The sequence below is a fragment of the Anguilla rostrata genome, chromosome 2, assembly GCF_018555375.3.
Source record: "Anguilla rostrata isolate EN2019 chromosome 2, ASM1855537v3, whole genome shotgun sequence".
Taxonomy (NCBI): Eukaryota; Metazoa; Chordata; class Actinopteri; order Anguilliformes; family Anguillidae; genus Anguilla; species Anguilla rostrata.
In genome coordinates, this window is record NC_057934.1 from 32,436,645 (window position 1) to 32,462,150 (window position 25,506).

General features: G+C 39.9%; 1 protein-coding gene across 1 annotated transcript in view; it reads left to right on the forward strand.

Moving 5' to 3' along the window:
* LOC135248548 (macrophage mannose receptor 1-like) overlaps nucleotides 1-21,578 on the forward strand; it is a 33,382-nt gene extending 11,804 nt beyond the window's left edge. Inside the window, exons 9-17 of the mRNA XM_064323325.1 lie at nucleotides 2,041-2,339; nucleotides 2,633-2,736; nucleotides 3,117-3,252; nucleotides 15,244-15,373; nucleotides 18,650-18,751; nucleotides 19,461-19,547; nucleotides 19,717-19,868; nucleotides 20,156-20,259; nucleotides 20,634-21,578. Coding sequence (XP_064179395.1) covers nucleotides 2,041-2,339; nucleotides 2,633-2,736; nucleotides 3,117-3,252; nucleotides 15,244-15,373; nucleotides 18,650-18,751; nucleotides 19,461-19,547; nucleotides 19,717-19,868; nucleotides 20,156-20,259; nucleotides 20,634-20,766 — 1,247 coding nt within the window. The 3' untranslated portion in view covers nucleotides 20,767-21,578. The remainder of the gene's footprint in view (nucleotides 1-2,040; nucleotides 2,340-2,632; nucleotides 2,737-3,116; nucleotides 3,253-15,243; nucleotides 15,374-18,649; nucleotides 18,752-19,460; nucleotides 19,548-19,716; nucleotides 19,869-20,155; nucleotides 20,260-20,633) is intronic.
* Nucleotides 21,579-25,506: the final 3,928 nt, after the last annotated feature.

Genomic DNA, 25,506 nt, shown 5'->3' on the forward strand with positions numbered 1-25,506 from the left:
TAGGGGTAGAATCAAAACAGTATACAGCTGTCAGCATAAAATGAAAAGCAGCATCTGGAACATTTTCACTAAGGCAGCTTATATAGATAGTGAACAAGTCACAGGAGTAGATCTTCAGACTCTTGCATTTGAATCTTCACCCTGCTGACCTAAACATTTTGTCATAGGTCCTCTGACATTCAGATATCGCCATTCCCCCTGCCCTGTAAGCCCACTCCTTCACTTCAGTAGTCAAACTGTATACACCAATATTGGTTTAATTGCAGTTTAGACCATAGTAAAATGTTTACTGAAATGTTTACTGTTTAGTGAACCTGTGTTTATACATTAACTGAAATGGCACAACCAAGTACTGAACTGCAGAACTGAGATGTTTCTTTACTGTGCAACTTGTGCATACAAGTCCCAAGAGCAGGATCAGTGATGCGTTATCTCTGTTACCATGTAGGTACACTGTTTATTTATTGCATACCGCAGCAATATCAAAAGCACATCCCGCATTTTGTCTTTAAATTATTTTTAGTTTTGTGTTTCTCAGGCATTGTGAGTGCAGTGATGGACCCCACTATCTGGATAATGCTTGTGTGATCCATCTGGAAATGTGTGAACGGCCACCATTTCACCCGTGGATTGAGGGAGGGTTTCTGTGGACAGGTGTCCCCTGCTCTTTGCTCAATAGTGACACCCTTGGTCAGTTAGGAACCTGCGATCTCTCTGTGCCGGTTGCATAGTTTTCCAGTGCAGAAAATGCATGGCATAGAAATGCTTTTTGGGCTACAATGAAAATAAGGGGTAGCTGACTGCATGCGCTTGTCTGTTGCCTCCTGAATGGACAGAGGCTCAAATCCTGCACACTTGCTTTTCTTCTGAAGAGTTGAAAATTTTTTGACCTAATGTAGTCATATAAAATTGAGATAGAAATGGAGTAGGCCCACACTCTCTATTTTTATTTAGTGAATATTTGGTAGTTGCGTAGGTGAATATTAAAGTTTGCAGTAGTGGATTTTTATTTGCTGTTGTAAAACTTTTGTTTATTGCAGTATGTTTGGTTTGAAATTAAAATAAAAACTAGCAACAAGAACAACTATATAAAACATCAAAGAAATGAGACATTCTGCTTAACTTGTCTGTTTTCTTGACCGCAGAGCACAGTGGGCAAAGCTCATATCCCTACAGACGGGCTACAGTGTGCCTGGGGCTGCTGTGTGTTCTCTTATTGGCTGCCACAGTAGTCCTGTGTCTCCTCTGTGAGTAACTATCTGTGTCTCTTTACTGTGATCCTGGTAAAATGTCATTTTAAAGTAAAAAACAGATCTGTTCTGTCATTTTACAAATGAATATCATATAGTGGGATTAACTTTTGGGCTTTTGGGCAATCCCCTCTGTTTTCACCCAGCTATTGATGTAGATTCTATTTTAAGAAAAATAAATGTTTTTAAGTAATAAATTAGTTACTACATAAGAGCTAATAATGTGGTGTTGATGCCCTGATCATTGTTGATCATTATTTTTTTTCAAAATCCATTCAACATTGTAGTTTTTACTTTGAATAAATTACATACATAAAAATCTTACATAATTTATAGAATTTGTCACCCATCTATATATATATTTTTTTCATTCACATTGTTAAATGTATACTGCAATATTCTTATAAAGCCCAAATAAACAAAAAGATTGTTCATAATTCTCTAAAACTGTATAAATTAATACATTGACTTAACAACACAAATTAAAATTCTTTAAAAACTTTTTCCTAGTTTGCCTAAATTTATTCATTCACAGTTCACAAACTTAACAAATGATGTGGTCAACCTATGGGCTTAAGCTTCTGTTTCCACAGGTTAGCACAGTAGTCTGTATCATACTGAGGTGAAATTCTGTAAAACTCCTTAATCGATACTTATTTATCCTAAGGAATGCATTTCCCCTTGTGTATTAGATGCAAGTCTATCAGATAACTATTCAATGTTGGAGAGAGATCTGGAGGAGCTCAGAAGCAACTACAGCACCATGAGTAAGTACAATGAAGTAATTAAGAAACTCCTCTTTTTGTAGCAGTGCTGTCCCTCCAGTTCACAGTGAGTGGTGCTACTCTGTTGTCCATCTGCAGAAAAGCATTTACTTTTACACTGTTACATATGAAAAGATCATTCTTAGAGTCTGCTGCCTGTTCATTCTGTACAGGCAGAGTGTGTGAACCCTGTCCACAGGGCTGGGCACAGTTCTCTTCGAAGTGTTACTACTTCTCTAATGAGAGGAAGAACTGGACAGACAGTCGCAGTGACTGCGAGGAACGGGGAGCTGACCTGGTGATTATAGAGAGTGAAGAGGAACAGGTAAGGCTCTGTAAAATAATTGTGAATGAGTGGGTGGAGATAAAACTGACAACATACATTCACAAGAAGCCACTGTAAATGTAATTATGTAATTATATCTCATCTTGTGTTGGTTATTACAATCTAACGTGTTCAATATTACCACTATGGATGAATCGCATTTATCAGTGAGGTGTGGCTCATGCTGTAGCTCAGTATCTCACAGATCCAGAAAGTGTTAGTGTGGACTGTTTGCCTCTCAGTGTCTACATCTACAGAGTGAGCAGTGAGGGTCATTCTGTGTTTGTTTTCAGTGGTTCATCTACGAACAAATAAAAAGCACTACCTGGATTGGACTACGTTACTCAGCAGCTATGGGTAACTGGCTCTGGGTGGATGGAACCCCTCTGCAGGAAGGGTAAGAATTCTTACAGAAACAGACACAATCATGTATAATTTTAAACAACATCTTGGCAGAACAGAAATATGAATGTTCCTCTGATGGTAGCCAGTCTAAGGTTTGTGTTACTGCAGTGAAATATGTCACTGGGTATGTTTCTGGTTATGATAGTGCATATGTGTTCTTTACACTTTTTACCTTTAATATTGTTCTGTTTGTACGATGAGGTTGGTTTAATGAGTACAGCTAATCCAGAATTATCTTCCAACAAGATATATTTCCACTGTCTGAACTCTCTCATAGATGGCAATAGACAGAATGAGAAGGAGTCACTGTATCTCCGTAGGAAACAGCAGACAAATAGAGCTTCTGTGTCTCAGTCTTTGCATCCTTTACAGATTCTGGGGGAGTGGAGAGCCAGGTGATGAAAAAGGATTTTATTGTGCCCTGATTGCCTCTATAATGAATGCATGGCTTACTATTTACTGTGATTATGACTTTAATTTCGTCTGTGAGACTAATGCTCTGCTCCCCTAAACCATTTTTTATCATTGCATGTTTTTGGTTCTCTCATCTTGTGAGAGGTCCTTGACCATGCCAGGTTTGACAGTCAAACACAGGACCAATAAGCAGACCACAATGTTACAGTTTCTTTTGGGAATATATGGAACATACATACTGCTGTCTAGAAATGTATCTGTGAGACTAAGCTTTATTAAATGCATTGAAATGACTGTACATGCAGAGTAGATTTAAGCTATTACATTATTGGTTCTATGGACATATTGTAAGTATAAAAAATCAAAAACCATACATTTGAAATGGTCCTCATCTTGCTGTTGTGATACTGTAAATTTAAATTGAAATCGAGAACAGCAGTCACTGCTAAAAAAGCAAATGTGTTCATTGGGCCTCATTTATCAATAATTTCGTAAATATGCACATAAGTTTCCCCGTAAAATTATACAAACTAGCAACTGCCGCCGCATTTATCAAACGTTCAGATGCACTTAGTTTCAGTCGTATCCCCGTGTGTACGTTGATAAATCCCAATCAGTCGTAAATTGGAAGCGCGTTCACGGTCGCCTCATTGTAGCGCACCTCACGCGGTGACAGGGGGTCGGCCAGTGGGGTCATCAAACGGAGTGTGTATACGCGCGCGCACAGGCACACACACGCACAAACACACACGCACATTCACACACATACACGCATACACACACTCTCTCTCTCAACACACAAAAAGGGAAATTTTTATTCAGTATACATTGATAAAAATTCTGAATGCTCTGGTAAGTTATGAGTTCATTGATGGTTTGTATTGTTTCACTTAACCAGCATTACTTTGCCACTCTGACATATTAACTTTGTACTCATAGTTATGTCAGGTGCACACTACAGTTTTTTACAATCGCTAACATCCTTTTGTCCAATCTGTAGTCACATTTTCAAAACTCTGAACACAATTAGCACAACATCCGTCTGTTGTGGACCATACCATTGACACGATTCATGTTGCTTTCACAGAATATGCAGTCAATTAACACATTTCTAAAATGCTTAAAGATTCTTTACATACAAGCTTACCCAATACCAAAATTATGGACCTTTCTTGTCTTATTTACAAATGCTTGCACACAGCATGCCAGAAATGAAAACCTAATGTTCAAAACCTTAAATATAGTATAATGCCTCTACTTCTGCAACAACAGAAGCTCAAAAGCTATATTGAAACAGCGGATAAGCATTTTTGAATGAACAGATCATTGAAACATTGAGAAATGGCTGATTTACTGTAATTGTGTATTTTATTTTTACACATTTGGAACCAAAGCCCATGTATGTTGGATTTTTTGTTGATCACTGGCAGCAATTTCATTTTGCTAATAAAGGTTTTACTGTAGCATTTCTGTCTCTCACAATTTTTTTCTACTACATTCTATAAAGTAAAGATGACTCATTTACTTTTATAGATAGTATGTTGCGAAAAATGCACACATTCGACACTCAACCAAAAATGTAGAGTGGTTCACAGTAAAAGGAAACTGAATTATAAAAAACAATGGATTTCATATTGTCTATTGTATGCAGGTAGAACTGAAACATGAAAAGTAATGCAGTTTTTGTAATGCCATCAACTGTTAGTATTTTGAAAGTCGTTGTGCTATGATTGACTAGATGTTCCTGTTGGATAGAAAATGTGCTAGTGTTTTGAGAGAATGATCTGATATTGAGTCGGGTTTGCCGTGTTTTGATAGAGTTAGTGTATGTAGAGAAAGTTGCTTTGCATTTTGCAATGTATAGTTGGTATTTAATGAACAAAATGTGGTTTTGAGCAGAAAATTAACTATTTGGCTAATTGTGTGATGTAGGTGTGTTGCTGTGTTAAGAGTTTCGAAGAAATATCTTAAGTATAGGTAAATGCTTGTTAGCAATTGTAAAAAACTGTAATTTGAGTTAAAATATTGTGAATATTATATGTGAAAGTGTATTATTTATGCATCTAGTGTTCACGTTTAGAAAGGAAGAAATTCCATTTGCCATTTCTGTCATTTTTTCTTTTGTACTCATAAACTGAAAAGTAACACCGCTACCTTGTGGCTGAGTGTAAAATAGATGGAAAAAACCAACGATAGGATGAGTGTGAAAATTATCATGAAACATGTGAAACAATGGAAGACAGATATTCAAGAAGAATGCAAACCATGATAAAATGCAAACACAAACCAACTGAAAGAAGGTCCTCGTTATTATCAGATCACATCTTTTTATTTTTAGAAATACTCTGTTTTCTAAGAAATACGCAGGTGTTTACATGATGCTGTTTTATTTGTTGTTTATTGGTGTTCACAAAGCTGGTACTTCGACTTCTTGTACATGCTAAGCAGCTACTCAATCCTGGCCCTGGATCTGTAGCATAGCTTTCTATGCTATATCATGTGTAACATCTGGAGCAGGAGAAAGGCATTTTAATTGTGTTATCGCAGGATCAACAAGATGGAAAACAATCTCAGAAAAGATTGTTCAAATTGATGCGTGATTTCATCATGTCCCATGAGTGTACTCGAAAATATGTAAAACTGGAAAGTTTTAATTAGTGCTCTCATATTGTGACTATAAACCTGTGTAAAACGAATAATCAGACGAGCTCTAATCACAATCTCTTTAGAACTATATTTTCTTTTTTCCATCTTTTGCATTTTTTTCATATACTTAAAGTTCATGCTCCTTTACTGAACCATTGTTGTTTTCTGTGTCTGATGCTGCAATTATTGTCAGCTCTCCGTTTCCCAATGAGAACTGGAGAACTTGAATCGCTCTCCACTGGTGTGGAGTGTCACTAAACAAACACTTTGAAGCTGCAATGAGTATAGCTATCGCCTACACACATTTGGATGTACAGTGCTGTATTTGGCTGTTTCATTTTGGTTGAGTTCACCATCTCCCACTGAGGAAGCAAGAGAGGGGTGAAGTAGGTGGCCAATGAGATGAGCACACAGAGTGCACCCATCACTCATGGGAGTTGTAGTATCATGTAGTATCACCACAAACTGATTTAACTATTTCAGATGGCTTTTGTGAAATAGAATAATTTTTTAAATAGAAAATGCTACTGGAAGGTCACACTGTTGTTAATGCTACTGGGTGTTCTCCTCACACTGTTGAATACTTCTTCAAAATATACACTTCACAGAGTCTGATGCAACTGGATTCAAAGATAACATGCAAGAACCCAGGCTGATCTGCGCATATCAATACAAACACTCTCAAAGCATTCCACAAGACACTTCACAGAAAACACATAAGACGCACACACACACAGACAAGACACACACACAGACAGACAAGACACACAAGACATACTGAACTCCCCTGGGGCCGAACACTCCCTATCTTGTTATCTCCTCCTGTTGTGGAGCTCAAGCTTGGACTTTCCCTCATGCTTACATCATTTTTCTTTACTCTTTCCCATACATCATTGTTTCTCATTTTTCAGACACCATTATTTCCAAGCCCCCTTCCTTTATTTAATTAAAAAATAGGCATTCCCTTCTCTTATCTAAGTCTTCCTCCCCTTCTTGGCATCAGACATGTATTCACCTCATTTATCTCCTGCGGGATTTTATCATTCACAACACGTTTGTATGAAAGGCCTAGTTTGTCTGCCAGAAGCTGTGCTTTCATTGTATATGGACTTTTACAGCTTGAGTTTTATATTTAGTGCAAACCTCTACAGATTATTACTGTTTTGACCAAGATCTGGCCATTGCTAGTTCTACATATACTTCTTTTGTTAATGATATACTCCATCTTGGTAGTGATGGTTGGTGATCTTAAATGCATTTCCTTCCCACATTCCCCCCTTTGGAACTTCTAAGTTCCATGTCTATTGTGATTAACTGTAGGATACGCTGTGCAGATATCACTGACATAGTGCAGGAACATAACTTGATATGCAGACTAAAATGACTAGTACTTAGCCTTAACCGCAATGCAGAGACTGCAGAGCACTCTTTTTGTGCCGCCTTCGCACGACAGCCTTATGTGGGTAGCCCTTGCGGCACACCCCATGCCTAGCCTAATCCCAACACACATCTTTATATTCCTGCACTAGGACTCTTGCGTTTCTTAGCATTCATTTAATATGTATTTGGTTTACGTTGATTAATATGTATTCATGTTACTATGTGTATAGATCACATTTGACAAACTTTCCCTAAGATCTGTTGTCAGATTCCGTCCGGTCAGACAGCAAAACGCTATCCCATGACCTTAGCGATCATCAAATGATGACTGTCGCCTGGAGGGAGACCTAACAGCAGAGCAGAGCATCATGTGGAAAACATCCCCTCCCTATTTTGCGGGGAGTGGGTAAAAGCCACACAATGCTCATATCCCTCACAGTTCTTGTCATTTCACCTTGCACACAGACCAAAGAGATCCAAAGCAGTATAACAAGTATAGTCTGCATAACAAGCAGTACAACATATTCTCCTTACTGCTAAAATGTTTTCAGCCCACATTGACTCGTTGAGAAGTAAACAATTCAACAGACTCCCTATACGGCCTTTCTGTTGCTTAATATTGCCACTAGCAAACCAGTTTGCCCAGCAGTTGTCATCCAGTACTCACCTACACAACTGTAGCTGAATATGAGCAGTAAGGCAGAGTGCTGCTCAGGCATGCCCCCGAACATGCATCACGTGGCCCCCCTTTTGCATGTGAATGTCGCCCTCTGAGTGCGATGGATTGGATTATATCTTCGCCGCCTGAATTTTCCTGAATAACACCAACAGGGCAAACCATGGACTTTGTTTCACAACGAGATTCAGCGTGGTCTGATTTTTCTTTTAACGAATACAATTTCATGCATACATATTGCGTGCTTAAGCCTGAGTACATTAATAATTGGATCAGCCACGGGTTACTGGTGCACAAGTTTATACAGTTACATGAGATGGTTAGATGGAGTTCTAACATCATAATTCTGGTTAGTAATTTATTAAATCAATCAGTTAATTCTACTTGGTTATGTGAGTTTCTTGATTATAGCTTCTACTTTTGCTTCACTCATATTTTCGTTATTGGCAGCGAATTGGTATTGTTTTTATGTTTTTTGATCTAATGTGATTGGACAATTCTCGACGCTATCTTTCATGTTCACGCCCGCCATTAATATAAGTACGGATGCGCGACTGTCACTCCTGCTCCTTAGCTAGCTGACAGGTACTTTCAGGAGATGGCAACTTCAAGTAGAACCGCGGAAATCAAAGAAAATTTGGTTATTTCCTTACAAAAACGCCCTTTCACAAGGCGTTCACTGGAAGAAAAAAAGAGGATAAAGGAGCTTGGACCGGACCGACCCATTTTACAAATTCAGCAGCAGGCAAGTGATCGAGGACGAGCATACACCCGGAACGGGCTCTTGTTATGACAAATGGAGTTGGCAAGCTGGATGTGGTGTAAGTAATGCCTTTTATTGCTTTCCCTGTTTGCTATTTCAAAGTGTCGGCACCGAAGCGTTGTGGACAACGACGGGGGTAGACGACCTATAACATCTTTCTGAAAAATGCAAACGGCACGAAAGTAGCTGCAGCCGTCTAGACAATGGTATGAGACTAAATTTTTTGGCAGGTTTAGCACTGCTGAACAGCTAGATGAAGGCTACAGGATTGGCATTAGAAGGCACAACGAAGAGATGACAAAATCGACACATCCTGGCCAGAATAATAGACTGTGTGATGGCCTCTGGGCAATAGCCTGGCCTATGTGGGTTTTTGTCTCTCTCTCCTTGCTCGTTTGGGAGTGGCTTTCTTGCTCTCTCTCCTAGCCTTGCCCCTCCCATTCTGAATTGTGCTTGCCCTTGCCTAACTCTCCTCCCCTCTCATTAGCAGATTGGCTTCACCTAGAGAGGAGGCCATAAAGCATGGCTTCACGGCTGGTTCAGGTTCCTTTCCACTCCTGCCTGGATGGCAGCTGCCGGGCCTGTTTAGTTTCTCTTTTTGCATTTTTTTGATTATTTACATTAAAATTATTGTTTAACCAAGTTCTTTACCGTGTGGTGGTTTATCCAATGAATATTCTTGTGTGTTTGTCCCCAGGGAAGCAATGCTTCACTCATTATCTCATGTTCCTCCGATACTCCCTTCGGCCATCCTGTGTAGGTTACCCACACTCTCTTATCCTCCTCCCATTGCTCTGCTGCAATGCCTAGGAATTTAGTGTTGCACAGAATTCTAGTTATGCTAGAGAAAACTCTTCTCCCTTCAGTACTTATTCCAGCAATAAGCCTTGACACATATGTTATGTTACTCGGTGACCTGAGGGGTCGACTCACCCCTGCCTTAGGTTGTCTCTTTGTGGAGATCTTACCTGTCATTGGAGCAACACACTCAGTTGTCAGCCTCCTTCTGCGATCTGTGGTTCAGATCACAATATCATCATCAGCCATAAGCCCTTGCGTTGCTTCCGGCCATTCTTGTATACTGTTGGGCTCCAAAATAACGGTTGCAATTGGGGTAGCCTTATGAACACATCGGGTGAAAAGGTTAAATGCACAACTTATTAGCATCAGACCATTAAAAGTCCTTGCACGATAACAGTACCCATTCCCCCCAGGCCATTTTTCAACCACCTGAACACATCCCAAATCCAAGTACGAGTTTGATGAATTTCCACTACTTCTAATGGTTCAGCCTTGTCTTTTTATAAAACAGCTACAGATACATCTGAAGTCACTCAGATACACTGACCCTGACCTTGGTCCAATCAGTAAAAACATGGTGTCAGGGCGGGCGAGGGAATGGACCCAAACGCTGAGTCGAAAAAACACTCAAAAGAGGTAGACACAAACCGAGGATGTTACTTTTAATGAGTACAAAAAACAAAAGAGAACAAAAACAAAGCCACGCAGGGCATGATTCAAAAAGTCAAAGCGAAGTCAGTAAAACGCAAAAACAAAGAAAATCCAGAAATCCAAAAATGATGTAGAAACAGAGCACGGGCAGGGTAAAGAACACTGAGGGCAAAACACAGAGTCACAAGAACACGAAGGAGCACAAACCGAAACACAATCCTAAACGCACACACAAAAACAAGGATCCAGCACCTGAGTCAGGGAGAAGGGAACTTAAATAGACACGACACTGACGAGACACAGGAGGGCGCAATGAACAATCAGGCCACAGAGGGGGAAGGGAAAACGAGACAACCCAAAAACAATAATAGAATAATTGAAAACAATAATACAATAAAACAGGGTAAAGACAGAACTAAAAACTGAAGTGCCGCCATCCAACGAGACAAACCAAAACCAATAATAGAATAATAGAAAACAATAATACAATTAAACTAGGTAAAAGGACAGAACTATAAACTGAGGTGCCGCCATCTAGCGGCCCAAAAGGGAAACACAGACAAACCACAGAACATGACACTTCCACCCCATCAGCCTTTTTCTCTACGACTAACGTTAGGTGTTTTCTTACACCTAACACTACGCGTTGCCTTTTATCCAACTCTTGCTGTTGGTCATGTATTATTTTCTCTAAACTTGCCATTTACATCTACAAACATGTTACTCGCTCCCACATCTCATCTCCATTTTTAACTTCCTCATTTACACTCTGCTGTAGCCTTTCTGCATCATGTTGCCATGCATCTCTCCTGGAGTCACTCAGCTTCGCTTCCTCATAGAATTATTTTGCTCGACCCACTAGTCGCCTGACATTCCACTCCTAATGATCAAACCACAAGCTTTGAATACCCGCGGCTCTCGCTTTTCGGTCACTCTTTTTACGGGGAAGGCCCTGTCCTTTTCATTTAAGCATTTACTCACATTATTAGCTATGAACTCCTTCACTTCTTTCAACATAGCTGAATCTATAGGCTCATTTTTCTTTCTTCATGCCACTTCTCTCCTACTTTACTCAGCGGCTCCGGAGAACCAACTGTCACCATCACTACATAGTTATTATGATTATAGTTCTATAAGATAAAACAATACTTATCACACAATTAAAATATTTATGTCTCTAAAATATAAAACAATATTTATTCTGGGCCCACAAAACTAAAAACGTCACACTTTGACAAACAACACATATATCCTGTCTCCCTTTTTAGTTTTATTTTCCTGCTATTCTAATTCTGCTTTTAATCTATCCAGCTGTGACTCCAGCTTTATATTTTCTGTGCGAATCTGGCTCAAAGGTCAGTTTTTCTGAATTATCAGACCCTTTCACCCTTTCAATGTCTGCCCACTCGCCTGTTTCCCACTTAACCCTTCTTGGGCTAACCGTAACACACAGTCGCGGATTCAACAACAGTCTTTCCCATCCTGCAATAGCAAATCCCTCTGGTATTCCCAAGTGTGATGCAAGCGGTAGGGTCGCTACACTCTCTAATCCAAAAGTTCCTGCCGTCCACAGTTGTCACAATAGCGATAACCACTGTACGTCTGAACCTGCCTCAAATTAACCCACTTAGTAAGCTGCCAAAGCTTTAAATTAATCAACTGTGTGTCCTGTCGGTGCTCAACTCCCTCTGAGTCTAAATAGGTCTAGCCAAAAATGTGTCCTAATCCCTTGTGTCTCTATGTCCCCCATACGACAGTTATTGAGGCAAATTACAACGACCTTTTGAGTTGATGATTTTCTTCACAATGCCGCGTATGCTGTGTCCACTAACACAATCCTGTGTAAGTTTGCGCTGCGTATTGCGTTCCACTGTTCTTTGTCTACAGTAAATACACAAAGTCGGTTCAATCTACGCGTCTCATATACCCACTTTTCAGTTAAAACGCCCTCGTTGCTGGAGTCAGAATCGTCACTGAAATCTAAACACACAAAATGTTTTTCGAAAATTGCTCCGTTGGCTCTTTCAGATAATTAGTGAATCAGCATGATCAATACTTCAGCTAGTAATCTTAGATAGGATCAATTCTGATCCTTTGCGGCCACAGCACTTTACTCTGTCCGTTATTTAAGTTTTACAGGATCATAGAGTAGGGAGAGCTATATACAAACTGCGCCTTTTACACACTGTCAGACCGGTCTTGACTATGGCGGGTTTGATCATACGCTTCACAAATTTTGTAGCCTAAGTAACAAAGCACGCAAGCAACCACAAAAATCTCATACATTTCCCCACTACTTTTTAAAACATGAATATATATATATATATATATATATATATATATATATATATACACATGTTATGAATGATTATAAGAGCAGAACAATTGGCAGAACAATGGCGAGGGTAACAAGGCCCAGCAGGCACAGGCCGATCTCAAGGCCGCATCCCAGCCTCCACAAAAGATTGTACATTCCACCACCTTACGTTTATTTTACTATGCTAGCGTGGTTAAATAATATTATTTATATTCTAACACATATACTCAAATACATGAAACCTTCAGTAATATGGCCTATTTCCCCTTGTAAGGAACAGCCGTTGTGTTCCTGAACTTCAAACCTTCACACCAATACCATTATTACACATTCCTTATTTACAGTGCAGTTGAACTAGTAGGGCCCCTACTCATATTAACACACCTTGTGCACATCTAATTATTCGGCCGATTTTGCACACGAGACAACACACAAGACAACACGTAAGACTCACAAAGCGCTTAAGACTCACAAAACTCACTCTTCATTCACACCAGCGCCAGCGCATTCACATGTTTCTGGCCAGTGTCACTGTCCCGTAGGCCCCCTAGTGACTTATTTTAATTGCCGTCCCTCAGCAATTTCTAGTGACTGTTGCCGTCCCTCAACAACTTATTTTAATTGCCGTCCCTCAGCAGTTTTCCTAGTTTGCGACCCGTCGGGCCCCCAGTTAGGCAGTGACGCGCCCCAGGCCAGCGGACCAGACCAGACAAATGAGCACACGCAGGCCCAACGCAGCCCCGAACACACGGCCGAGTGCACGAACACCAGGTACGCAGACAAGCCGCCGACGGGGCGAAAACACACCGGACCAGCACGGGCCCCGACTGGAGCTGAATACAACAGCCACCGACTGGGCGAAAACACACCGGACCAGCAGGGGCCCCGACTGGAGCTGAATACAACAGCCACCGACGGGGCGAAAACACACCGGACCAGCACGGGCCCCGACTGGAGCTGAATACAACAGCCGCCGACTGGGCAAAAACACACTGGGCCGGCCAATGGGCGACGACTGTTTAGTGAACCTGTGTTTATACATTAACTGAAATGGCACAACCAAGTACTGAACTGCAGAACTGAGATTTTTATTTACTGTGCAAATTGTGCATACAAGTCTCAGGAGCAGGATCAGAGTAGGCTTCAGACAGTCACACAACTCACCGTTAGTCGGCTCAGCGGCTATATCGCACAACACGCCGGACTGCGCTACAGACAGTCGAACATCCCACTGCCTTATGGCACAGCGGCTATATCGCCCAAAACGACTGACTGAATGCACCCCCTTTGTGGACGGACAAACCGCCGAATGCGCGAGGGCCCCGCAGGTCCACGAGCACACACGTGAACGGCCCAGGCGCCAACCCAAAACGGCCTCCGCGAATATGGGTGCCCAGCTTCACCTGTTCTGACCTCCCCCTGATACACTTCCTCAGCACAGGTGGAGCAGTATTCACAAAACTGTCACTTTCTGAGCTGCGTCAACGCCAAATGCACCAAACCTCCTGCAAACACAGCGCAGACAATGAGCCAACACACTATCAGGATCTTTAACACACACTCCTGCATAGCTCACATTCGCACTTCGCTCTTTTCACTCATGCACATAACAGTTATTTCAAACACGCAACACTTATCACGAACACATAACACTTATTACAAACACATAACAGTTATTTCAAACACGCAACACTTATCACGAACACATAACACTTATTACAAACACATCACATTTATTTCAGGCATACCATCACATCAGACTCTTTTCTCTTACCATAGCTTTTTACTGTAGTTTTTAGATTCTTTGGAGGAGAGGCTTCGTATTTGCCTCGGCCTGGGCGGATACACACTGCTCTTAGATTCAACCAGTACATGCAGACTTATAAAATGCTCTGCTTACCTTATTGTTTTGTGGCCACTGTTGAACCCAAGAGTCAACAGTTCCATCCAGACGTTCAGCTTCCCCGAGCCTCTCCTGGCTGGGTCGCCAATTCAATGTGGGAAAAACAGGACCCAGCCTGGGCCAGAACAGCTGGGTGTTCTCCTCACACTGTTGAATACTTCTTCAAAATATACACTTCACAGAGTCTGATTATTGCAGGTAATTCAAAGACAACATGCAAGAACCCGGGCTGATCTGCGCATATCAATACAAACACTCTCAAAGCATTCCACAAGACACTTCACAGAAAACACATAAGACGCACACACACACAGACAAGACACACAAGACATACTGAACTCCCCTGGGGCCGAACACTCCCTTTTATCCTATCTTGTTAGCTGCTCCTGTTGTGGAGCTCAAGCTTGGACTTTCCCTCATGCTTACATCATGTTACTTTACTCTTTCCCATACATCATTGTTTCTCATTTTTCAGACACCATTATTTCCAAGCCCCCTTCTTTATGTAATTAAAAAATAGGCATTCCCTTCTCTTATCTAAGTCTTCCTCCCCTTCTTGGCGTCAGTTATGTATTCACCTCATTTATCTCCTGCTGGATTTTATCATTCACAACACGTTTGTATGAAAGGCCTAGTTTGTATGCCAGAAGCTGTGCTTTCATTGTATATGGACTTTTACAGCTTGAGTTTTATATTTAGTGCAAACCTCTACAGATTATTACTGTTTTGACCAAGATCTGGCCATTGATATTTCTACATATACTTCTTTTGTTAATGATATACTTGGTGGTGATGGTTGGTGATCTTAAATGCCTTTTCAAAGGTGGGTGTCAAGCTCTGATCAGCTTCCTGGTCTCTCAATGCGATTTCCTCTCTCTGCTCAAGTAGCTCAGACGACAGTGACATAAAATATATAAAAAGAAATACCGGATAGAGCACTAGCAGCAGTTGTCAGAAATGGCAGCATTGGTCTCCAAAGATTCAGAGGGTATATACACTGCCCTGGCCTGTCCAGACCAAGATGTGTACAACACACTGGGCCAGACCTCACTCAACAGCCCAGGAGCTCAGCACAAAGGTAAGAACACCTGCACAGTGTATTAAAGAGCAGCATAATCAAGAGATCATTGTCGCTTTTAAATGAGCTTGTGGAATTTTTTTATTTATTACATCAGTAGCACGTAGCACATAGAATCCAAAAATTATTTTAGTAAGAGTTCAATCCTCAAGTGTGAGCTGTGAGCTCGTAGCTCCAAGCTTGCACCTAGAGCCGAGCTCCCAGCTCCCAGTTTCCTGATCTGAGCTCGCACCTCATAGCTCGCTCATCCCAGCTCCCAGCTCTCAGATCGTACCTATCAGCTCACTCTTGCCCGAAGACCTCTTGTGTTACCGTATATTACATTAATTTGGAGAAATATTAGAACATATCAATTATTGCAATGTGCATCATTGTAAGACGCAAAGGGAGGTTAATGCTGGAGTTAGAAATTTTTATGTTAAAATATCATTTTATTACATATAAATGTCAAGAGACCATTAGAAAACGCTTGTTTGTGTAAAGGGGTTAAACAGGGTGTTATTCTTGGTTAGTTTGTGTGGAGCTCTAAATGACTAAGTTACGTGTGGCAGTCTGCCCATTTTGCATTTAGGCTTATTTGATATTATAAAATAAAAGTAGGCCTATGGATTTTAATTGTAATTTAATTAATGGATTAAGATAAACAGCTCATATAAATAGCGACACTCATCCAGAAGCATGGACGTGGGGTGGGCATGTAAGTTGCAAAAAACTGGCTATGGTATACCCAGGTGTTGATGGTGCTACCGCCAAGAGGTAAATATTTTTCTCGACTTGTAGTGGTACTGGGGCAGAGTATGCATAGTCAAAAATGTTGAGCATTGCCATTCATATTAGTCAATTGAAGACACAAATATAGACACATTTTAAAAAAGTATTTATATGTCATTCTTTCTGGTTGTCTGTGACTGTTGGCCCTAATTTTCCATTGACTCAGTTGTCATATCTATTTTAAACTGTTAAGCGAACAGTTTTCTTGACGTCAAGAAACCATTTTAGAAACTTGAATGTGACAAACCACCTAGCGTTTCTTAATTTGAACATGAATCTGCTGGTGTCTGTTAGTATAGCTTGACTTTACCACTCTCCCCCCAAAAGTGTGGCTGTTTGCTCCAATATATACATAGCCTCACTCCTCAGCTTGACTCGGCTGACTGCTAATTACTATTCTCTTATTTATTTAAGCTTTATTTATACAGGGTAGGTTGACTGAGCATGTATGTTCTTTTACAGCAATGCCCTGTTTCACACACACTTAGATACCCAACCACACAAATAAATTACATAAAATCAGTAATAAAATATAGATAAAAACATAGTAAGTTCAAAAACAGTCGTAGTGACCAATTGCATTAAGTTCTCTGCTTTTTATAACTGATTTAAATTCTCAAAGAGTAACCAGGTCTGTGAGCCGAACCTCCCTCTGTAAGCTATTCCAGGCAGATAGTGCAGAGAAGTTAAAAGCCTTTTTACCTAGCTCAGTACGGACAGTAGGAACCTTCGTTATCAAAGTATCTGTTATCCTTACTGGTATGCACTCTAATTCTGGGTCAAATAGCAAGAAAGGTAGCTCGGAAGAATACCCAAAATTGTCTTTTAAATGAAAACATACCTGTGGCTAAGTCGATGCATGGATAGGGCGAGCCAACCAAACACTGAGTACAGTGAGCAATGATGAGTGAGGCTTCTACTTGTGATAAATCACAGGGCTCCATGATACACTGTGTCTTATCATGTGAAGACGATAGTAACACAGGTTACCATAATCACGAACTGGCAATAAGGTAGCTTTGACAAATGTACATTTAAAGAGAAACTCGATTTATTTCTAAAGTAAAAACTCAACTTGCGCTTCTTAATCAGATGTTGGAAGTGATAGTAAAAAGCTGAGCAGCAAGAAAGAAACCTAAGTATAAACTGTTACAGGCTCAATAGATTGGCCTTGTAAAGTGATAATACATTGGTTTAATAATGTGTAGCCTACTTACAGTACTATTCGATAAAACCATAAGCTTGGCCTTTTCAGCATCCAGAACAAGTTTCAGGTGGAAAAACTGAGCCTGCACCAGATTAAAAACATGTTGCAGTTTCTAAAGAGCCATATTAGGGGTAGAATCAAAACAGTATACAGCTGTCAGCATAAAATGAAAAGCAGCATCTGGAACATTTTCACTAAGGCAGCTTATATAGATAGTGAACAAGTCACAGGAGTAGATATTCAGACTCTTGCATTTGAATCTTCACCCTGCTGACCTACACATTTTGTCATAGGTCCTCTGACATTCAGATATCGCCATTCCCCCTGCCCTGTAAGCCCACTCCTTCACTTCAGTAGTCAAACTGTATACACCAATATTGGTTTAATTGCAGTTTAGACCATAGTAAAATGTTTACTGAAATGTTTACTGTTTAGTGAACCTGTGTTTATACATTAACTGAAATGGCACAACCAAGTACTGAACTGCAGAACTGAGATGTTTATTTACTGTGCAACTTGTGCATACAAGTCCCAAGAGCAGGATCAGTGATGCATTATCTCTGTTACCATGTAGGTACACTGTTTATTTATTGCATACCGCAGCAATATCAAAAGCACATCCCGCATTTTGTCTTTTAAATATTTAAAGTTTTGTGTTACTCAGGCATTGTGAGTGCAGTGATGGGCCCCACTATCAGGATAATGCTTGTGTGTTCCATCTGGAAATGTGTAACCGGCCACCATTTCACCGGTGGATTGAGGGAGGGTTTCTGTGGACAGGGTGTCTCCTGCTCATTGCTCAATAGTGACACCCTTGGTCAGTTAGGAACCTGCGATCTCTCTGTGCCGGTTGCATAGTTTTCCAGTGCAGAAAATGCATGGCATAGAAATGCTTTTTCGGCTACAATGAAAATAAGGGGTAGCTGACTGCATGCGCTTGTCTGCTGCCTCCTGAATGGACAGAGGCTCAAATCCTGCACACTTGCTTTTCTTCTGAAGAGTTGAAAATTTTTTGACCTAATGTAGTCACATAAAATTGAGATAGAAATGGAGTAGGCCCACACTCTTATATTTATTTAGGAGAGAGGGCCTCCTGTATTTTTATTTAGTGAATATTTGGTAGTTGCGTAGGTGAATATTAAAGTTTGCAGTAGTGGATTTTTATTTGCTGTTGTAAAACTTTAGTTTATTGCAGTATGTTTGGTTTGAAATAAAAAAAGACTAGCAACAAGAACAACTATATAAAACATCAAAGAAATGAGACATTCTGCTTAACTTGTCTGTTTTCTTGACCACAGGGCACAGTGGGCAAAGCTCACTTCCCTACAGACGGGCTACAGTGATTCTGGGGCTGCTGTGTGCTCTCTTATTGGCTGCCACAGTAGTCCTGTGTGTCCTCTGTGAGTAACTGTCTGTGTCTCTTTACTGTGATCCTGGTAAAATGTCATTTTAAAGTAAAAAACAGATCTGTTCTGTCATTTTACAAATGAATATCATATAGTGGGATTAACTTTTGGGCTTTTGGGCAATCCCCTCTGTTTTCACCCAGCTATTGATGTAGATTCTATTTTAAGAAAAATAAATGTTTTTAAGTAATAAATTAGTTACTACATAAGAGCTAATATGTGATGTTGATGCCTTGATCATTGTTGGTCATTATTTTTTTCCAAAATCCATTCAACATTGTAGTCTATACTTTGAAATTTGCCTAAAAAAAATTATATGTAAAAAAATCTTACATAATTTATATAATTTGTCACCCATCTGTATATATATATATTTTCATTCACATTGTTAAATGTATACTGCAATATTCTTATAAAGCCCAAATAAACAAAAAGATTGTTCATAATTCTCTAAAACTGTGTAAATTAATACATTGACTTAACAACACAAATTAAAAATTCTTAAAAAACTTTTTTCCTAGTTTGCCTAGATTTATTCATTCACAGTTCACAAACTTAACAAATGATGTGGTCATCCTATGGGCTTAAGCTTCTGTTTCCACAGGTTAGCACAGTAGTCTGTATCATACTGAGGTGAAATTCTGTAAAAGTCCTTAATCAATACTTTTTTTCCCTAAGGAATGCATTTCCCCTTGTGTATTAGATACAAGTCTATTAGAGACCTATTCAAAAGAGAAGGAGCTCAGAAGCAATTGCAGCACCATGAATACAGAGAAAGTCCAGCTACAGAGTAAGTACAATGAAGTGTTTAAGAAACTCCTCTTTTAGTGCAGGACTGTCCCTCCAGTTCACAGTGAGTGGTGCTACTATGTTGTCCATCTGCAGAAAAGCATTTACTTTTACACTGTTACATATGAAAAGATCATTCTCAGAGTCTGCTGCTTGTTCTTTCTGTACAGGCACTTTGTGTAAACCCTGTCCACAGGGCTGGGCACAGTTCTCTTCGAAGTGTTACTACTTCTCTAATGAGACGAAGAGCTGGGCAGACAGTCGCAGCGACTGCAAGGAATGGGGAGCTGACCTGGTGATTACAGAGAGTGAAGAGGAACAGGTAAGGCTCTGTAAAATAATTGTGAATGATTGGGTGGAGATAAAACTGACAACATCCATTCATAAGAAGCCACTGTAAATGTAACTATGTTTCTCATCTTGTGTTGGTTCTTACAATCTAACGTGTTCAATATTACCACTATGGGTGAATCGCATTTATCAGTGGGGTGTGGCTCATACTGTAGCTCAGTATCTCACAGATCCAGAAAGTGTCAGTGTGGACTGTTTGTCTCTCAGTGTCTACATCAACAGAGTAAGCAGTGAGGGTCATTCTGTGTTTGTTTTCAGCGGTTCATCAACAAACAAATAAAAGACTTTACCTGGATTGGACTACGTTACTCAGCAGCTAGGGGTAACTGGCTCTGGGTGAATGGAACCCCTCTGCAGAAAGGGTAAGAATTCTTACAGAAACAGCACAGGACGTAAAAATATAGACAGACACAATCATGTATAATTTTAAACAACATCTTGGCAGATCAGAAATATGAATGTTCCTCTGATGGTAGCCAGTCTAAGGTTTATGTTACTGCAGTGAAATATGTCACTGGGTATGTTTCTGGTTATCTTTAATATTGTTCTGTTTGTACGATGAGGTTGATTTACTGAGTACAGTTAATCCAGAATTGTCTTCCAACAAGATATATTTCCGCTGTCTGAACTCTCTCATAGATGGCAATAGACAGAGAATGAGAAGGAGTCACTGTATCTCCGTAGGAAACAGCAGAGAAATAGAGCTTCTGTGTCTCAGTCTTTGCTTCCTTTACAGATTCGGGGGGAGTCGAGAGCCAGATGTTAAAAATGGATGTGTCCTGTTTGCCCCTCAAATTAATGCATTGGGTGTTTATCACTGTTCTGATGTCCATAATTTCATCTGTGAGACTAATGCTCTGCCCCCCTAAACCATTTTTTATCATTGTATGTTTTTGGTTCTCTCATCTTGTGAGAGGCTGTTGACCATGGCAGGTTTGACAGTCAGACACAGGACCAATAAGCAGACCACAATGTTACCGTTTCTGGTGGGAATATATGGAATATACATACTGCTGTCTTTACTAGAAATGTATCTGTGAGACTAAGCTTTATTAAATGCATTGAAATGACTGTACATGCAGAGTAGATTTAAGCTATTACATTATTGGTTCTATGGACATATTGTAAGTATAAAAAATCAAAAACAATACATTTTAAATGGTCCTCATCTTGCTGTTGTGATACTGTAAATTTAAATTGAAATAGAGAACAGCAGTCACTGCTAAAAAAGCAAATGTGTTCATTGGGCCTCATTTATCAATAATTTTGTAAATATGCACATAAGTTTCCCCGTAAAATTATACAAACTAACAACTGCTGCCGCATTTATCAAACGTTCGGAGGCACTTAGTTTCAATGGTATCCCCGTGCGTATGTTGATAAATCCCAATCAGTCGTAAATTGGAAGCGCGTTCACGGTCGCCTCGTTGTAGCACACCTCATGCGGTGACAGGGGGTTGGCCAGTGGGGTCATCAACCACTGCTTCAGCGGGTAACCCTCATCCCCTAAGGGCGAAAGGGATAAAACGTTGACAGTGCAGGTTTGGAGTTACTAAATGTCAAACATCATGCTTACCAATGAGCCAGCCATCCTCAACAGTTCTATGCGCCAAGCGGTTCCCCACAGAGCAGTTTTGCAAAACAAATGAATCACGTGTTCCTCCAGGACAACGAGCAACAACATTGAGGACATGGCAAGCTGCGTCAGATATTAATTGGACGTTGATGGAATGATATCCCTTCCTATTCAAGTAGCAAAGGTGTCGGTGATGGAGTTTTAATGTGCACATGGGTACAATCTATGGCACCGATCATATTAGGAAGGCCGGCCAGATTGAAAAAGGCCTGTTTGATACCAATTTGGCTCTGCGCACTATAGGGAACTTGAATATACTCCCGGCTAGTTTAACAATAGAATTAGCACACTGGGGCAGTATGTGGCTCATGGAGGGTTGGGATATTGCACCAATCTCCCTCTGTAAAGTGCCAGAGGCCACAAAGCCAAGCACTGACAGAACTTGAACATGTGTTGGAATGGCATAAGATCTTCTTGTTTGCCTCGTTAAGTCTGGCTCTAAGATGTTGCACAGTCTCAATTTAGAAGCGTTCTAGGAATTGGAACCAACTCATGAGCCAACCGTCATCCTCGCAAAAAGTCACACCGGTCCCTGAAAATGTGATCTCGCCGAAGTGCTCTCGCCAAATCCTCTAATAGTGCAAGGTCAGCCATTGCAAGCTTGGACTTAACAGCATTTTGGCCATTTAAATAGTATTTTCATCAATTAATTATTTAAAAAACAAAACTGCAATTATGAAATCATAGAAACTCTTTGTACTGCTCATTTTTGTTTTACTTAATAAAAATAGTATTCACAACCAATTTATGTTAGATTCTTTATAATTTATTTTTCATGATATTTCAATATTTCATGACAAAATATGTAGACGAAGCCCATTTAATGACCAATTTCATCAGTAAAGTGTAAAAGTTAAAAGACGAACTGGGAGTTTAAAACAATTTCCTTTCGGGACGCCAAAAAAGTTGACTCCCAAACCCCTTTATAAATCCCGTTTTTTGGGTAAATGTTGGAAGAAGGAATTTAGAAATTTTGTTTTTGTTGTTGATAAAGAGGCCCTTGTGGAAAGTATAAGTTTAAAAGGAAAAAATTTCTGACCTACCACTCAGTTCCAAAAGGTTTCCAAACTGGGGGTTTTGCCTAAAGACTGCCCATATACCCACGAAACAAGTAGGTTCTATGATTTAAATTCAATAAAATTTACCTCAATTGACTAAGTAATATTTATTGTTTATAATTTTGGCAACCAAGGGCAAATTTGGTAATTGTTTATTGAATTTAGGCCATGTGGTTCCTGTATTAATTAATCTCAATCTGGCTGAACACAGAAGCAAGTCCACAAGCCAGGGTGGTGTAATGCCACATTTTAACATAAAACCAAACTATAAAGACAAAAATTATATTCCATGATTTTTTAAGACGATAAAATTATAAATTAAGTGAAAGTTTTCTTATTTGAAGTTAGTTTGCTGCTAAATATTCTGCTTCAATTTACCCCTTTTTCTTTGAAATTTATTTTTCCAAAACATTTCGACCGACTTCAGGATAATTTAAATTTGGATTCAGAAAAAGCCTAATTTTTTTTGGAACCACAATTTCCATAGAATGGGACTTTCCCCTTTAAAGAATTAAAAAAATTTGTGTATATAATGTTTTAAATTTACATTGGCTTACCATACGCAGTTTGTTGAAAGGTGTAAAACCTTTTCAAATTTTCAAATGTGACATAACCAACAATATCACCTGGCTAATGGCTAAACATTATAAAGGGTAAAAAACTCTTATGAGGGATCCTAGGCTAACTGTGATATAACCTTGATGTTACTTGATGAAAGAAACAGTCCAAATCAACCCAGAAAAGGGAGCCCCCTTGATCACAGGTTTTACTAAATGTACAGTAAATTAACATTTAACAAATTAAACACATTGTGTATAAACGCATGGCCACACACACACGCAACACACACAAAACAATGCCATTCCACACATTACGCTTGGGCCTGATCCCTTTCGGGCCCCCCACGAGACCCCCCAGGACGGCCGGGCCCCATCGAAAAGGCGGCCGCTGGGAAAGGGGACGGAACCTTGAAACCTTCTAAGACATTCAGACCCGGGAAAGCCCTCGCAAAATAGGACAACCGGCACCGGAGGGGCTGAGAGAAAGGTGGGAATTCTTCCATGCCCACAGAACGTTTGGGCTGGATTGCTTCCGGCCCCCCCGGGAAGTTGTTGATAAACCAAGGGCAGGCTTTTAACCAGCACAACCTTGAAAGAGAGAGGTTGTTGGCCCGCAGCTACGCCGGCCCTTCCACCCCGAGAAGAGATTTAAGGGCGGGGCCAACCTTCTTAACTAAGGAGATTTGAAACCTGTAAAGGATAAAGAACGGGGATTCCTGGAGACCGAAACAGGGGGCAAAGAACAGCGAAAAACCTTGAGGGAGAAGAGGGAGTGCCCGCAGGGAGGGGGCCTTCCCCAAACCCCTTTGGGACCGGAGGATCACCAGCCGGCGGCCGGAGCAAGGAACCGGACCCGGATCGACTGACCCGCCTTCCCCCCTAACCCACGCCCTTTTCTCCGAAGAGCGTGGGAAGACCTGGAGCGGAGCACTGATACCCCAACCGGGAAGACTTTTTAGTTGTTTTTGGCCCCCCTACCCTCCCCACCATTACTTATTAAAGACCTTTTTTTTAACCACTACCTCTGTCTAAACCGTGCTGGTTTTCTGGGCATCCGCCCCAAACCCCCCTGTTGGCTGAGAGAGTTCCAACGAACACACCTCTCTCCCCCAACAACAAAAAGGGAAATTTTTTTCAGCATTGATAAAATTTGAATGCTCTGGTGTTATGAGTTCATTTTGGTTTGTATTGTTTCACATAACCAGGGGGTTATTTGCCACTTACATATTAACTTTGTCCTCAAATTATGTAGGTGCAAAATTATGGGTAATGTTGTTACAGTTTTTTACAACCGACACATCCTTTTGTCCAACTGGGCCCATTTTCCAAACTCTAAACAAATTTTGTACAACATCCGTCTTTGGGAAACCCTCCATTAACAAACCCTGTTGCTTTACAGATTATGAGTCAATTAACAAAATTTCTAAAATGTTTAAAGTTTCCTTTACATACAAGCTTACCCAATACCAAAAAGGACCTTTTTGTCTTATTTAAAATGCTTGACACAGCATGCCAGAAATGAAAACCCCAATGTTCAAAAAATTAAATAGTATAATGCCTCTATTCTGCAAAAAAAATTTTAAAAGCTTTTATTGAAACAGTGATGATTTTTGAATGAACAAAATCATTAAACATTTTAGGAAATGGCTGATTTACTGTAATTGTGTATTTTATTTTACACATTTGGAACCAAAGGCCATGTTTTGTTGGATTTTTTGTTATCACTGGCAATTTCATGTTCAATAAAGTTTTACTGTAGCATTTTTTCTCACAATTTTTTTCTAATACATTCTTTTAAAGTAAAGATGACTCATTCACTTTTAAGTAGTATGTTCAAAGGCACATTCGGAAATCAACCAAAAATGTAGAGTGGTTCACAGTAAAAGGAAACAAAAAAAACAATGGATTTCATATTGTTTTATTGTATGGGAGGTGAACTGAAACATGAAAAGTAATGCAGTTTTTGTAAGCCAACAACTGAAGAAAGTCGTTGTGCTATGATTGGGGCAGGGTGTTCCTCTTGGAAAAACGTGAGGTTTTAAAGAAATGATCTGATATTGAGTCGGGTTTGCAGTGTGTTATTTAGTTGGGTATGTAGAGAAAGTTGTTTAATTTTGAAATGTATAGTTGGTATTAAATGAACAAAATGTGGTTTTTTTAGCAGAAAATTTAACTATTTGGCTAATTGTGTGATGTAGGTGTGTTGCTGTGTTAAAGTCTATAAAAAGTATCTTAAATAGGTAATGTTTGTTAGCAATTGTAAAAACTTTTAATTTGAGTTAAAATATTGTAAATTATATGTGAAAGTGTATTATTTATGCATCTAGTGTTCACGTTAGAAAGGAAGAAATTCCA